General features: G+C 36.5%; 1 protein-coding gene across 1 annotated transcript in view; it reads right to left on the reverse strand.

Annotated features, from left to right (window-relative positions):
- Positions 1–15,148, reverse strand: part of LOC102968367 (microsomal triglyceride transfer protein) — a 41,737-nt gene extending 26,589 nt beyond the window's left edge. Inside the window, exons 1-7 of the mRNA XM_007080961.3 lie at positions 14,883–15,148; positions 13,433–13,576; positions 7,347–7,454; positions 6,028–6,144; positions 5,560–5,699; positions 3,663–3,813; positions 1,364–1,521 (exon numbers count right to left, since the gene is read on the reverse strand). Of these exons, the coding sequence (XP_007081023.2) occupies positions 1,364–1,521; positions 3,663–3,813; positions 5,560–5,699; positions 6,028–6,144; positions 7,347–7,454; positions 13,433–13,576; positions 14,883–15,122 (1,058 nt within the window). The 5' untranslated portion in view covers positions 15,123–15,148. The remainder of the gene's footprint in view (positions 1–1,363; positions 1,522–3,662; positions 3,814–5,559; positions 5,700–6,027; positions 6,145–7,346; positions 7,455–13,432; positions 13,577–14,882) is intronic.
- Between the last annotated feature and the right edge of the window lie 358 nt (positions 15,149–15,506).

Here is a 15,506-nt window from a genome sequence, read left to right on the forward strand (position 1 = left end):
CCACCCAGGTGCCTCAAGAATAAACAGAATTCTTTAAAAAAAAAAAAAAGCTAAATTATCTTCTTAGAGAATTGAGTTGAGTCCTTTGTACTCAGTGACTACTGTTGCCGCTATTGCTGCTGCTGTTGCTGTGTGTGTGTGTGTGTGTGTGTGTGTGTGTAAGTTGGCCAATTTCCACTTTTGATTATGTTAATGGCTAGTTTTGACAGTCAAATTAATTAAGCTATTTTCTGTATCATGAGGGTAATTAGTATCATATAGTTGAACTTGTATTTACAAATTCTATATTACAGACAAAAAACATTTACATCGGGGCGCCTGGGTGGCTCAGTCAGTTAAGCGGCCGACTTTGGCTCAGGTCATGATCTCACCGTCCATGAGTTCAAGCCCCGCGTCGGGCTCTGTGCTGACAGCTCAGAGCCTGGAGCCTGTTTCAGATTCTGTGTCTCCCTCTCTCTGACCCTCCCCTGTTCATGCTCTGTCTCTCCCTGTCTCAAAAATAAATAAAACGTTAAAAAAATTAAAAAAATAATAAAACATTTACATCTACAAAATAAATTTGAGAATTAAGTCAACTCTTCACTATGTGTGTGCAATGAATCATACTTTCACCAAACATTCAAGTAGCATACAGATGTCTTTTTCTATATTTTTTGACTATTTACCTGCATTTTCAATTTTCTATATAAAACATGGCTTTGATGGGGATGATCATTGGATCTCTAATAAAATTTTTCATTTTCCAATCGAAAAGTCATATTCTTTTTTTGTTTTTATAATCAACTCTGCAATCTCTTCAAATGTAAATTAATAGGTCCAAAAACAGGAGGCAGCACATATCAAGATGAAGCCCTCCCCTCCCTTATGTATGTACCAATTTAGACCTGATTTAAACTCATAAACACTCAAAATATGTTCATTCTGAGTCACTGTTAAAACCTTGTTACTACATTTCTGGTCAAGTAACTGTTAAATTACCATATTGAAGCATAACTGTTTGATGAAAATGCAAAACAACACAATAATTGATTTGCAGGTTGGGCAGTTAGTTAAAAAGGAGTCTTTCTTTGTGGCGCCTGGGGAGCTCAGTCGAGCGCCGACTTCGGCTCAGGTCATGATCTCGCAGTTGGTGAGTTCAAGCCCCTCTGTGCTGTCAGGTAGAGCCACCGCTTTGGATCCTCTGTCCCCCCCCCCCCTCTCTGCCCCTCCCCTATTCAGGCTTTCAATCTCAAAAATAAATAAAAGCATTAAAATAAATATAAAAATAAATAAATAAATAAAAGGAATCTTTCTTGCTTAATTAAAGCTAATAACCAAGAAACGCTTTTCTACAGACAATGCCACACAGTATTCGGGAACTTACAATACTTCCTTGTTTTCAGCCTTTAAGATCTGGAGGATCTCTTCTCTAGTCGCAGTCCTGAGGTGCTGAATGAAGGCCAGGAAGCTTCTGACAGCCTCAGCTTTAGAGAGGTTGTCAGGCTGCAGGTGTTTTCTGGTAGACTGCCAGTGCTCCGAGAGCTGCAAGAAAACATGGCTGCAGGCTCGCACCCCGTTCATAATTCTGAACATCCACATTGACAAGGGATGTTCTCCCCAGAAACAAATTTTTCCTTGTATCTGACAAGCAAAAGAAGCTTTTTGTATTGCCTCAATATGCCAGATTGCTACCTGCCAGTATCACATTCCTGGGATTCACGGAGACAAATATTGAGGCCTGTCGACCCTGTGTATGATTCTTTCTCAGGAGCACCATTTTCGTCTATTACTCTTTAGCTCGAAAGAAATCAGGCTTCTGGGCCTAGAAGGTCATTCCATGGTTACCCTAAGGAAATTCTGTGTGAGGCCAGGCTTTGACTACCATACTAGAACTATGCAGAATTTTCGTTAACAGCAGGATATGTTGGAGGGGGAATAAATCAAAACTGCTGAATAATTGTGTCAGGTTTATTATTTACAGGGAACTCACTGAAAATCAGTATTTGTAATAACGTGAGCTCCCCATTCTAACTCTTTCTTTTATTGTTTTTATGAAATGCAATGTTTAACTACACTGAGGTCTGAACTGCTCATTACTTAAAATGTTAAGTAGAGTATTATTTAGATAAAAGTAATTCTCCTACTATTGTTATCCTACTATGGTTTTAAAAATAGTAAATAATTCTAACTAGTGACATATTCTGGCTTTGAAATAAGCTAAATAACTGATTTTTCATAGTTTGCCACTTTTCCCCTACTTGTATAATGTGTTTAATCCCATTAGTCACCTCCAGCTCTCTAATTCTGAGGTAATCAGCATGCTACCAATTTTTTAAATTATTCAGTCCTTCTAATAAGCAATAGACACATATTTTCTCTTTTTCAAACTCCTCTTGGTTATCTAATCTTAAGAGGATATTCCAAAGCAAAATTCTAGCTATTCTTAGCTAAGTATTTACTGGGTCATTTCTGAGGGCAGAAAGAACACTAGTGTGAATTCAGAGTTTTTTTCTTTGAAGGGTTGCAATGGTGACAGTATATGGAAATTGGAAAAGCAATTGCTCAAAGACATCAACGCTTCCTACGATAATGAAGAAGTAATTATCAAAAATCTAAAACAGCTTATTCTTTTTAATAACCATGGGGGAGACAAATTAATAATTCGCAGTATTAAAAAAGATGATTGGTTTCATTAGTCACTTTCCTATATAATTTCCACCTCCATATGACACATTAGAAAATCACAGTAGAATATTAAATGATATATGGAAGAAAAACAAGTAAAAGGAAAAACAAAATTTGAGAATTATTTTTTCTGTTTTTTCTTTAGTTCAATTTTGATAAATTTGAAATTAGCAAGGGATAGTGTCTTGAACTTTAAGCAAATTATGGTATTCGTTCTTGATAATTCTACTTCTCTGAATACCAATAAAACCCAAGGGAACACAATCTTCTGGTAGCTACCAATGGAGCATGTTGCTCTGTTGTTCATGCTCAGGGTTTGCTCTCCTGACAAGAGGTTAAGTATTAGGAAATGCTAGATCCTAAGGTCACATCTGTAGCCATCATCACAACTGACTCGTGTAATAAATGAAATTTCTCTTTGCTGATTTTAAAATGTTATAAGATGACCTATCCTTTGCCTGGGAGATGTGAGATCTCGTTTTGCCTATAATTGTAGAGGAGTTTGGGGCATGGTAGAAAAATGTTTCCTAATTTAGAAGAGAGCTTGGCATCCTTTTTTAGTTCTCAAAGCAGTACTCAGAACACTGAGCTCAGCACAATATTTCACCTAAGGACTTATTGCTACTAAGTGGCGAAAACTTTCAGGATTCAGATCCTGTCCATGCTCTTGACACTATATGTTTTCCCCTAACTTCATTAGGGCCTTTATCCCCCCAGGTATTCTAGGTACTACTATTCAGAAGCTGCCCTTACTTAAGTCATACATTTTTAACTTGAGATGAGTGGATGATAATTATTTGTTAAATATCATTGGATTACACATCATTTCAGGTGCATATTGTTAAGATAGTGCCATTATAATCCAGTGGTGGCTGGTAGCTCTTTATGAACTTTCTTCAAAGAATTAACTGAAGCTTCCATTGGAAACAAAAAGAAAACGGAATTTTAAGCCTTGAGTATTCCCCTATCCGACCACTCAATGCAGTTGTCACACTTACAGAAGGGCATCTTTTACACTTGCTCTGGAAGTCCTGTCCCACAATGGGAAGGGCCTTGTACTCTGAATCAACTGCTTTAATTATGGCTGCAACCTGCTTTCCAGACATCAGTCTTGGGCCTGCTTCAGTGGTCTTCAGCTCCAATTTCTGCCTGTACAACAAGGAAAAGAAATACCACATAAGCAGTTTTCCTTTGAGTGAACAAGCTACTAATTACCATTCTCTTGGCAAACAATTTATTCACACTATGGAAGTCCATATCTTTCAAACTGCAATATCTCAGTAACAGACCTCAAGCTAATTATGAAGTCTTTTTGGAGCAAAAATTTTATTCAAAGATTTGAAAATTTAAGTCTGGATTTAAGAGAATACAGGGAAAAAAAAACTTGCCTGGATGCTGAACAAGATATGTGATGTCACCTCTTTTGAATTTAGCCCTACTTTCTGCAAATAATACCATCAGTACAACCACACACCACTTATTAACTAAGACAGTTAAGAAATCTTTTTTACTAAAAATGGTTTCACAGATATTTTTGCCTGATACATGCTCTTTCAGAACCGTGTCTCTCTCCCGTCAAGTGGTAGAGTCTGCATCCCTATCCTTGAGCCTGGGCAGGACTCTGTGACTTCCGCAACTAAGAGAGGGACAGTAGAAGTGACACTGTGTGACTTCTAAGGATAAATCTTAAAAGGAAATTCAGCCTTCATCTGGAATGCTAGCAGCGCCTGTACCTTCGGAGACTTGAGCCGCCATGTACAAAGTCTGGCTACCCAAAGCTACCATTTTGAGAGGCCACATATTGATAAAAGAGAAATGCTTGGGGAGCCTCAGTAGTTTGTCTTCCCAGCCCAGGTACCAAATAGGCAAGGGAGCAACCTTTGAACCAGCTCTGGTCAGTGCCTGTCTGCAACCGCAGAATAGATGCCAAACAAGGCATGCTTAGTTGAACCAACGCAAGACTCAGAATTATGAGAGAATGATAAAATGATTGTTGCTTCTTACACCACTGACTTTGGAGTGGTTTGCTATAAAGCAATGGAAATCTGATAGACCTGGTACGTAATTTAAAATATTTATTTTGTACGAGAATAGATGAAAGTAATATGGTACAAAGTAAAATGCAAAATTCTATCCAGATGAGACTTCAAAAATACTTCGAGCGTTTATGGTTTGAGGCACTTCTCCCAAGGTTTTGCATCCACTGATCTCTGATATTGGAGCTATTTCAGAGAAAACATTTGACAAGCAATGGTATAAGATATAATACATTTAATGCTAGAAAAATCTTTTTCTAAATTAAAATCTTAAAGGAACACATACTCTTAGATCTGAAAATTTTAGTTCTTAAGCCTGTGAGAACTTCTGATCAGAGAAATCTTCTTAAATTGAAATAACAGACTTGAATTTGTAAGTACTATAAATCAAGACTACAAAAATTCTGTCATATCACTTTACTATGGAATTTTTTATGTGTTTTTTAACAACAGTAACAAAAAAAATCTCAAGGAGAGAACATGCAAACGTCACCACTTTTTAACCTTATCATTGTAAACTTCTGACAGAGAAATTAGAAAATAAACCAGAACTTATCAAGTAGTTTGCCTTTTTTAAAAGTAAATTCTATTCAATAAACAATTGATACAATTTTTAAATGAAATTCTATTAAATAAACAGTAAGTATTTAATATATCCCATTATTATAGATGATGTGAAAAAATAAAGATGAACAAGATGTAATCACAGTTTTCAAGAAGCTAACAGTCAAAATGAGGAAGCACTAAATATACATAAAACATATATATATTTAACATGTCTAACATATATATGTAAAAACCAAATATGATAATATATAAAAGAATAGGAAAGAAAATTTATATTCCAGCATTATCTTACTTTGATATTATTTTGCCTGCAATGGTTTGTAGAGAATTCATCCGAAAAGCATGTGTCTCTTCTGCAAGCACAGCTATAACAAAGCTGTCTTCTATCTTATAGGTAGTGACAGACGTGGCTTTTGAAGTGACACCCAAGACCTAAATAAGATAGATAGATGATAGATAGATAGATACATACATACATATTTGTAGTTGTAAAAATAAGCTTTTTATCTTTGAATCAAGTCAAGTAGCAAACTGTCTTTTGATGTTCAAAAGAGCTTCCCCTTAATATCTTCCCTTCACTGCCCAAACTTACAACATATGAAAACAAACCTTTTCATTTGACATTGTATGAAACAATACCCTAAACTAAAAATCATAAATATTCCAAAATTATATTGTTACCTTATTCTTCTACTATGTTAAATTAATCTCTAAAAATGTAATTATTTGAATGCCTTAAGGAGAGTGATATCAATCATACCTGATTTGAGGTTGTAAATCCAGACCTCTCTATTTTGCATGAATCCAAGGCCTTAATTTTGATCACTTTGTCTTGATGAGCCTGGTATGTCACCTTACAATCCCCAGAAATATCCACCTAAAAAGAAAAGTAAAAATACAATGTTTGGGATTTTCCCACGAACCATTTGAATTCCAGTGGGAAGTAGCCTGAAAATTGGGGTTCCTGAGATGCCATGGGGGACTACCTTTTGTCCAAGCTGACAAGATGGTAAGACAGGAAGAACTCAATGCTTCCCATAACATGTGGATTCTTTTCCATCCTCTTTTGCTGAGTCTTACTAGCACCTTCTTATTGCCCCAGGAATAATAAAGGATTTCCTATATTTCTCTAAAGTTTAATGAGAATTGGACAAATGACCTGGTCATAATCAAAACCTCTGGAAAAGGGGTAATTGTGTGGGAAGGGGATTTGGCTTTTAATGCCATATCTAGATGTAAATGTGTGTGTACATGTGTTCTTTGATTAGATGAATATAACTAGAAATCCTTAAAAACCTGTGGGATTAATTCAGCTCATAAGTCACATTAACAATTTGAGTGTGGGCAAATGTATGCCAGTACAGACTGTTTAGCTTCTCTGAGCCTTCCCTCCAAGTCTCTGCCAGCACCACACCCAGCTTTTATTCTAGCAAACTGACAGATATTCCCTCAGCCCCGCCCTGTGATTAGATTTTCTTGCCCATTCGTGGGTTGGCTGAATTCAGAACAGGAAACTTAGACTCAGTTCTGCTTTTGACTCAAAGTATGATACTGGGAGGACCACTTAACTTCTCTAGTTTTAACCTCAGTTTCTTCATCTGTAAAATGAAGGGGGTTGTTGGTATAGACCACTGGTTCTCCAAACGGATAATGTATCCAAATTATCTGAGAAAACTGTTATAATACAGATGCTCAGGTCCTCTCTAATCTATTGAATCAGAATCTTCACAGTGAATCCAGGGAATCTATATCTTAAATAAGCTCCCCATGAGATAGTGATGCACAGTGATGCCACTGACATGCTCCCCAAGGTTTTCTGCATCTCTGTCATTCAATCATTCTATATGTCCCCTTAGTATAATGGATTCTAATTTCCTTTACCCTGTATTTGGGTACAAATTGGGGTAAACAGCAATCTGTTTCACATGTAAATGAGACTTAACCACCCTACTCACCTTTTCTGAGCATTACCATAGTAGTAACTTTTTTACTGAATTTCTACAAATAGAAATCCATATAAGCAATTTTGTTAACTACTGATAAATAATATTCTGGATCCTTAATAACATTAGTAAGTACCTCACTGGTGGTTCCAGAGCTTAACTGCATCTGAAATAGGCTAGCCAGGCCTCTTTTGAGATTTTCTATGGCCACCGGCTCATTTGCATATGAGTAGAACTCTTTGACCTAGGGAGAAAGAAAGACAAACATAAATGAAGCAAAAATGCATCATTTATTAGATTTGGTTAAACAAGTGGCATGAAAGTTCAGATTTTCACCCTTATCAATCTGGGAAATAGAGATCTGTTTTCTCCAAAGCTGGGATTTCTTTTTTGTGTGTGAAAAGAGGCTATTTAAATGTCTAAGAAGCTAGACCATGAGAACATGAAATTTGGGGAGACTGATAATTAAGGCTCTGAACATGATGGGAATAGTATAGGGAAGGAAAGAGTGCATGGATTTAGACTGGGATTTCTATGAAAACAAGAAGGATTGCCCAAGGAAGAGAAATCAGGAATATTCTCTTTGAACACATCAACATGTTCTCTACCTATAACTCTGCCTGAAACAAAAATTAACCAATGTTTAAAATGACAAAGAGACTGGTGCTTAAAAGAGAATGGCAATTACACTTGACAGTCATGAGTTAGCACAGCCTCTAAGGGCTGGACAAGGGCCTAGACATGACCATAATGCCCATGGACAAAATTCCACAGGGGTGACTTTCTCTGGCTCTCCAGAGCATCCATGTTGGCATTGGGTATAAGGAGATAAAGAAGGTTGGAGGATTTGAGGTTGAGATTGCTAGCATGGCATGGCCTGATGCAGGCGCTGCTTTGAGTCCCTTTAGAAGGCAGGAAGAGAGGTTGAAATGAGGGGTGACTGTGATTTGGCTGAAATAGCAAACATCTTATCTTAGCTTTGTTTTATCCTTGATATTTATAGGCACAAGGGTGATAACAATGTCTCATACCATTTTGATAATTTAGGTCATGTTTAAGAAACAAGAATATAAATACAAAGGGAATTTCCTGGAAGGCCTGTGTCACTTTTCACCAAGTATTAACTCCAAACACATCACACAATTGAGAAATAGAGGCTGGGGGCACCTGGGTGACTCAGTCAGTTAAGTGTCCAACTCTTAATTTCAGCTCAGGTCATGATCTCACAGTTGAGCTCGAGCCCCACGTCCGGTTCTGTGCTAACTGTGGAGGCTGCTTAAGATTCTCTCTCTCCCTCTCTCTCTGCCCTTCTCCTGTGACGCTCTTGCATGCATGCACACATGTGTGCATACTCTCTCTAAAAATTTTTTAAAAAGATAGAACTAGAGGATGGATATAGCTTCCCTGTCAAAATTCCGAAGGTCTATGCTAATTATAGCCGAGCATTCCTACTGGAAATATCCTGAATGTCTTACTATTCTCTTTAAAACCAACCATGATTTCTCAAGTAAAACAGAATGCTCAGTAATTTGGCAATGAATTCAATTAATGCCAATCTGAACACAGTTCGATCTATATGGAAACGCTTATACCTCAGCAGGGACTATTTTGTCTGGATTAGCCAAACAAGTGTCTCAAATCTCTATTTTTATTTTCTGCATATACTCTGCCTAGTGACAAATTTACTAGGTATTTTATCCAGCAATCAATTTTAGTCATTACACTAAACGAACCTATAAATGTTGGAATTGTATTTGTCCAGGTTAAAAAGGAACTGGAATAGTGACCTCAGCGTCTGAAAATCCATGGTATCATATTCTCAAACAAATCACTGGCAATTTCTCAGATCCAAGGCTGAGTTTCTGATGTTCTATTTTGTAAACTGGGTCTTCTTTCCTTTTAGGAATTACAGCATAACCTCCTTTTCAAATATTTGGGAGTATATCTCTAGATATCATGACTTTTAAAAGTTCATAAGTGGGTCTCTTGAACCCAGATACAGTCAGAAGGACTCATTTAGTGGCAATACACATATGTCTATGGTCTGTGACTTTTTGGCAAGGCTTTAGTACTTTAGAAAGCAAAAAGGAGTCATTAAGTGGTAAAAATACTTGTATGATTATCATTAGTATCCTCACTTTCCTTCCATGCTATAAAATGTACCTGAACTATTTATAAAGTTTCACCTAAAATTTCAGGAAACCTAGTTCTCCAATTTAATCTTTGAACTACACAAAAGATTAAGTACTCATCTATCAATGGCCCATGTGTACAGATCAAGTTTTGATCTCGACCACCAGGTCTCTAAGAAAATGGTGTTCACAACTTTTTTTCCCTAATAGGCTGAACAAAATAAGCCAGAAAACAAAAAGAGATTATTTTTCAGTTTTCCATTAATTTCTATCATTTTCCTAAAATTAGAAAAGTGGACACATCTGTTTTTCCTCACTTGTATGACAGCTATCTTTGAGGCCTAAATTCTGTTAAGTGCAGACCATTGTGAGCCAAAGTGAAAACAGCTCTGGTATCCATATTAGCTAAATGTCAACTATTAGAATTGAGCAGGCTCTCAATAATTGACAAAACAGTAAGTCAGAACTTTGCAGTTCAATCCGTGTGGCTGTCACAGCAATAATCTTAAATTCATTATTTCACAACAGGAACCAAGTAAGTTTTATTATATTCATGCCATAAAGCTGATTTACTTCATCCAGTTCTGAAATGAGCTCTGAACATCTGCAAGCACAGGACTCTTATCTAAACTCACAGTCCCCATAGCTTCCGGAGAGCAACAGTGACACCACCTAATTACAAACTAAGTCTTTAACTCAAGGAAACCAAACATAGGAGAAGATAGGTGAGTTGCAGAAAAGGAGAAAAGGATTCTATTCTAGAATAGAATAGAAAGTCTCCTGCTAAATTTTGAGGGCTAATTTCACCGTGGAATCTGTCGAGATTCACTGTATTTTTTCCTTAGGGAAAAAAAAAAAGCTTCCATCCATCCCCTTAATGTATGTATTCTTGAATAATAAGAGAAAGCAAAATTCCATTAACTGGCCAAACAGCAAAAATAAACAAAAAGAATCCTAGCAAACAGACTATCATTTTGTTTAGTCTATTTAGCTGATTTATGTCTTTAAATATATCTTTGATATATATCTAACAGAGAGTATAGCTAGGGAATGACACAATGGAAAACAGACAAGTGAAGATATACTTGAGGAATTGAAGGTTTTCAAGGCGTCATATTTCTTTCGGAGGTTCAGTGTGTGTGAAGGAGCCATACTGCCAGATTCAGAGAACAAATCAATGCCCAGAAACAACACAAAATAAAGGGCCAACTCGGCAGCCATGAGGTTCATTTAATCAATACTGACAGAAAAAACCAGAAATGGAAATCTGGTAATTATCCAGTTAATTGGATTAGCATTTCAGGCCAAAAAAGGATCCATGCTGTAACTTCAGGCATCTTTTGCTTGTCAGTGTTAATCAACGTAACCAGAAAACTGTCATATGTCCAACTTCACTTATGATCTGTAGACAAAACCAGAGTCATGCCCAAACACTTATATAGGGAAGATGAGTGGGCATGGAAAAAGGATGATGTGCAATAAATATGCATCTGAGTGTTTTAATGGGCTCTCCTTTACCATGTAAATATGGGAGCTTAAAACAGGGGGCTCTGGAAGGACAAAAAATACATGCTGTTGAGCATCCCTGAAATCACAGAAATTTCAGGGAGTAAAACTTAATTTGAGCCTGGAGTGGAAAATATTTTTCAATAAAACTGCCAATCAGGAGCTCAGCCCTTGCTTCCCTAATTCCTCTCATGGTAGGCTGAGGTGATCATTTAAATAATGATCTCTCTGACAGTGATGTGGCTGAAAACTCCACATGGCTTCTTAGTCTCCAGGGTCATTTTTTTTTTCCCCAACAGGTACTTTATCATATCATTGATAGATACCACAGTGCACTTTAACCTGAGGCTATCGTAAACCATCACAATCACAGCTCCTGTAGAATTGGCAGGTTGGAGTCATTGAAATAATGATGTGGCAGCTCCATCCCAGCCTTTGAACAGTGAGGGCACTGAGTTCTTTTGTGTGTGTAACAAAAGACTTTGTACTCAACTGCTACCCAAGGGGCTATAAAATGGCAGGTTGTCATTAAGATTATAAATGCAACTTATATTTTATGGGCTCAAGTGTCTTTCCACATTAGAAGGTCAGAGAGGAAGAAAATAGTATTTCATGTTGTTGTGCCATATGAAAATCAAATGAGTTAATAGATATACTGAAGGATAAAGTAGGAATATTGCAAGTCAACCAAAGAGGTGGTACTTCCCCAAATACTTTACAATTAGAAAACAGTATAATGTGGAGGTTTCCAGCCTAGCCTCTGAGATTAGACCTGTTTGAATCCCAGCTCCACCACTTGCCAGTTGTGTGACCCTAGGCAAATTTCTTTACTGCTCTTAACTTTGGTTTCCTCATCTATTACAAGAGGACGATAAAGCAGCACCTGCTTCCCAGAGCTGTCATGAGGATAAAAGAGATCACTAATGTAATGCCTTCGGCCTCTGGTGCACATTAAGTGCTCAATATGATTTAGCTAATATTCAGCAAACAATAGCCCAAGACTTTCTCAAAGTTCAACTCATTTTAGCCCCATATAACTTTATGTGTTCATTCTTTTAATTTACATTCATTGAGACCCCACTATGAGCAGGACACTGAAAATACAGAGTGAAAGACACAATTGCTGCCTATGAGCTTACTCTGAATGCTGACTGCAGACAGAGAGGACTTAAACATCTATGATAAACACTTGAATAGAAATAAGCCTAAAGGAGTATGGGGTTTGGGAGAATGTTGGGAAAGTCTCTTAGAATACCAGGTCAGTCAGTACAAGGCATGGTTCTGGGTGTTTTGCAGAGGAAGGGAGTGGAAGGGCATGAAGGGGAGCATGAGGGGCTAGAATACAAAGAGGAATGGGAATTTTCTCTACCAAAACCCAAAATCTAATAATGGATACAAATGACCAAAAGGACAGTGATAAGGGCCATGAGTGAGTTACAAAGTGCTAAGAGGGTTCTAAAGAGAGGTGATTACTTCCAGTTGACTGGAAAGATATGAACTTTATAAAAGAAAGGGCCTGTGAGCAATGCCTGGGCCATGGCAAGTATTTTGACAAGTGGAGAAGAGAAGCATCCTTGAGATGGGGATTCACATTTGGTTGTAGGAGAGGTGACAACATAAGAATTCCTTTAACTGCTTTATATAAAAATGCAGATCATGATTAGCAATATATCACATGTCTGAAATTTATATTATTTTAAAGTATTTGTTTTCACCTTTAAAAATTTTGAATCTAGAGATATTTTGCAGATGTGTAGAGTTTTAACTATAATGGTCCCTCTGTTTTTCTACTTTGGTAACTAAAACTGAGTGTACATCTTTACAGATACATTTTTATGTACGTCAATATAATATCTCTACTTTTCATAAACCCACATATGTCATGCCTAGTATTTCACTGATCACAGTTTCTTCTCAGTTACAAACATATTAAGACCATTGTAATAAATCACAATCAAACCATAAGTAATGCACACTTACAGAATTTTCTGAGCAAATTTACAAATGGATGTTATAGTATTCATTCTTTAATATATAAAAAAATACTTTTCAAAGTCATCGTTTTTAAATAACCTCTAAGTACTTTTTTAAAACACCAAATCTACCTTAGGAATGACATGCCCTTTCAAAAGCTTCAATTTTGTGCATTAGCCAGATACTGATAGTCTCATGAGTTAATATCATTTATCGAATGAAGCTAGATCATTCCATTCTCACAATTTGTCTGCTTTCCTGAATGATGTACACAATCATCTGTGATGACCTAATGTGTTACAATATCTTTCTAATCCTTCCTAATAAGGAATATACCTTTTAATAGTGCCTCTCAATAAACAAATACTTGATTCTATTGTAAAGATTTTCATAAAAATAAGAAACAAATGGCTAGAAAATATAAGTGAATTCAACGCCTTGATTGACTTCTGAAGCATTTAGTTTGCAACCTCTACTTATTAGTTCTTGAAAAAATTCCATTTACTATAAAAGTAGTGATATCATGATCATTTCAATGTAATAACTACAGAAGGAAGGACAAATTTGAAGTAGCAGAAAAAAGATGTGGGACCCCCAAAATCATTTTTACCTTTCCATGGATTAGATGAAGGAGCACAGGTCTTTGTAAAGCTTCCAAGTTTTCCTTTCTTATGATTTTGGGTGGATTTTTTCCTTTGAAAATGCTCTTCTCTCTTCTCTGCTGATTCACATTTTCAACATTTACGTCTTTCATCTGGAAGCATGGAAAGAAACATGTTAGAAAAACTTGCTATCTCTATTTCCATCATAATCTTTTAGAAAATAAAATGCTAAAGCAATAAACAGGGTTGGCCATAACTTATTCTGTTGCTTTTCAATTCATGATTCATAGCACTTAGCCATTAACTTTAAAATAATGGAGAAGTCACATGAAAATTAGGTTTTTGAATTAGGTAAAAATACTGATACTTTAATAAATCTGTGAATTCAGGTTTGTAATAATCATGACTGAAAGGTAGCTCTTTTTTGTCACTGTCACTCTCCTTATTCATTTTGACTATTGCTGTCTGCCTGGTCTCCTCACTTTCTTTACCATTTTTTGGAAAGGAATCCTATCCCATTGTATTTCACTTGTATATACAAAATTAAAGATGAACAGTCTGATTACTGAACAAGGAGGTACATAATGTTTTCTGCAGAATAGTTTACTGTTCTATTGAGAAATTGTTTAGAGAGGTGGATGATGAAGTTTTGAGCCAACCTGGAAGTCACAACAGCTATTAGAGACATCCAAAGAAGCAAAGATCACTTGATACATGTATTGCAATGACACCTCATTATAAAGTTTATCAACAACTACTTATCAGTTATAATGGAACAAATCTTGGTCCCGTGTACCTGCTTCACACCAACACATAGAAGAATAACAGACTTTACTAGAGAAATCTATTGCCTTTAGGCCTTTGAAAGCAAATATGGAATCATCATATATTAAAACTGAAAGAGGTCCCAGAGACCATATGATTTGACCTCCTTTCTCAACACATAAATCTAAACTGTCATAATTGACCAAATATGGCCATGCAGGAGAGCACCTGGCTCTTTCCTCAGGAAGAACACAGAATGGGTTCACTTCCTCATTGGTACTTCTGTTATATGGAGGCACTCAGGAAAATTGAGAGGTTCCAATATTATCTCCTCCTTCAGTGAAAGTAGTCTTAATTGTTTTTCACATGACACGGATTCTAGACCCCTCACTCCTAGAACTTTTCAACTGGGTTATAGTTTAATGTGCCTATTAGTGAGAAATATAGACCTGGACATCATACCATAGTTACTCACTAGCATATGCCTTCTTTTGCTTGCTTCAACAACTTAGAAAGACCAGATTACTTTTTATTGGCAAAAACTCCAAAACTGTAGATCTATTTATTTTAGTGATAGATAACAAAGTAAAGGGATATATAACCAAGAGCACAAAACAATTGCTCTCAAATGATAACATTTCTCAAAGACTTTGCTGACATCTAATCTTTGCATCCCTGGTAGAAAATACCTACTGTGATTTGGATCAGTTGGTCATCATCGCCATCAGGATTCCTCCACAGTAAGACGACGTCCACATTAGATGAAATTCGGTAGCCTACACTGTCTTGGAGTTTTCCTTTGCCCCGATCAAGAAGAACTTCAGTGGAATATGTGAGTTTGTACAGACGGTCATTATTTAATGAGAGACCGGTTGTGTGACCTGCATAAAGATTGTGACACAAGTCAAGTCTCAGTTGTAAGGTACTTGTCATGCCATGGAGTGTGCTATCTTGCCATCAATGCATTCTTTGTCCAGCATAGTGCTGCCTAGTGGGACCTTAGTAATATTTGCTAAATGAAAGATGGTTCTATTCTCCATTTGCTGAAATCGCTAACTTGAACAACAACAGAAAGAACAACTAACAAACAAATAAACTTCCATTTCAGAACAGACATTAATTTGTATCCTTTATCAATAATCAGATAATCTAAATATCGCTCTGGTTGAACTATAGAACAGTTTTTTTAAGGAAATGTCATTGCATTGCTTTTAATTATATGAATGTGATTTCTCTTCCCTCTCCAGCTTTATTGAGGTAAAATGAATATGATTCCAGGTAGAGGTTTAGCCAGGAATTGCTTTACAAAATTAATAA

The sequence above is a fragment of the Panthera tigris genome, chromosome B1 (assembly GCF_018350195.1).
Source record: "Panthera tigris isolate Pti1 chromosome B1, P.tigris_Pti1_mat1.1, whole genome shotgun sequence".
Classification (NCBI taxonomy): Eukaryota; Metazoa; Chordata; class Mammalia; order Carnivora; family Felidae; genus Panthera; species Panthera tigris.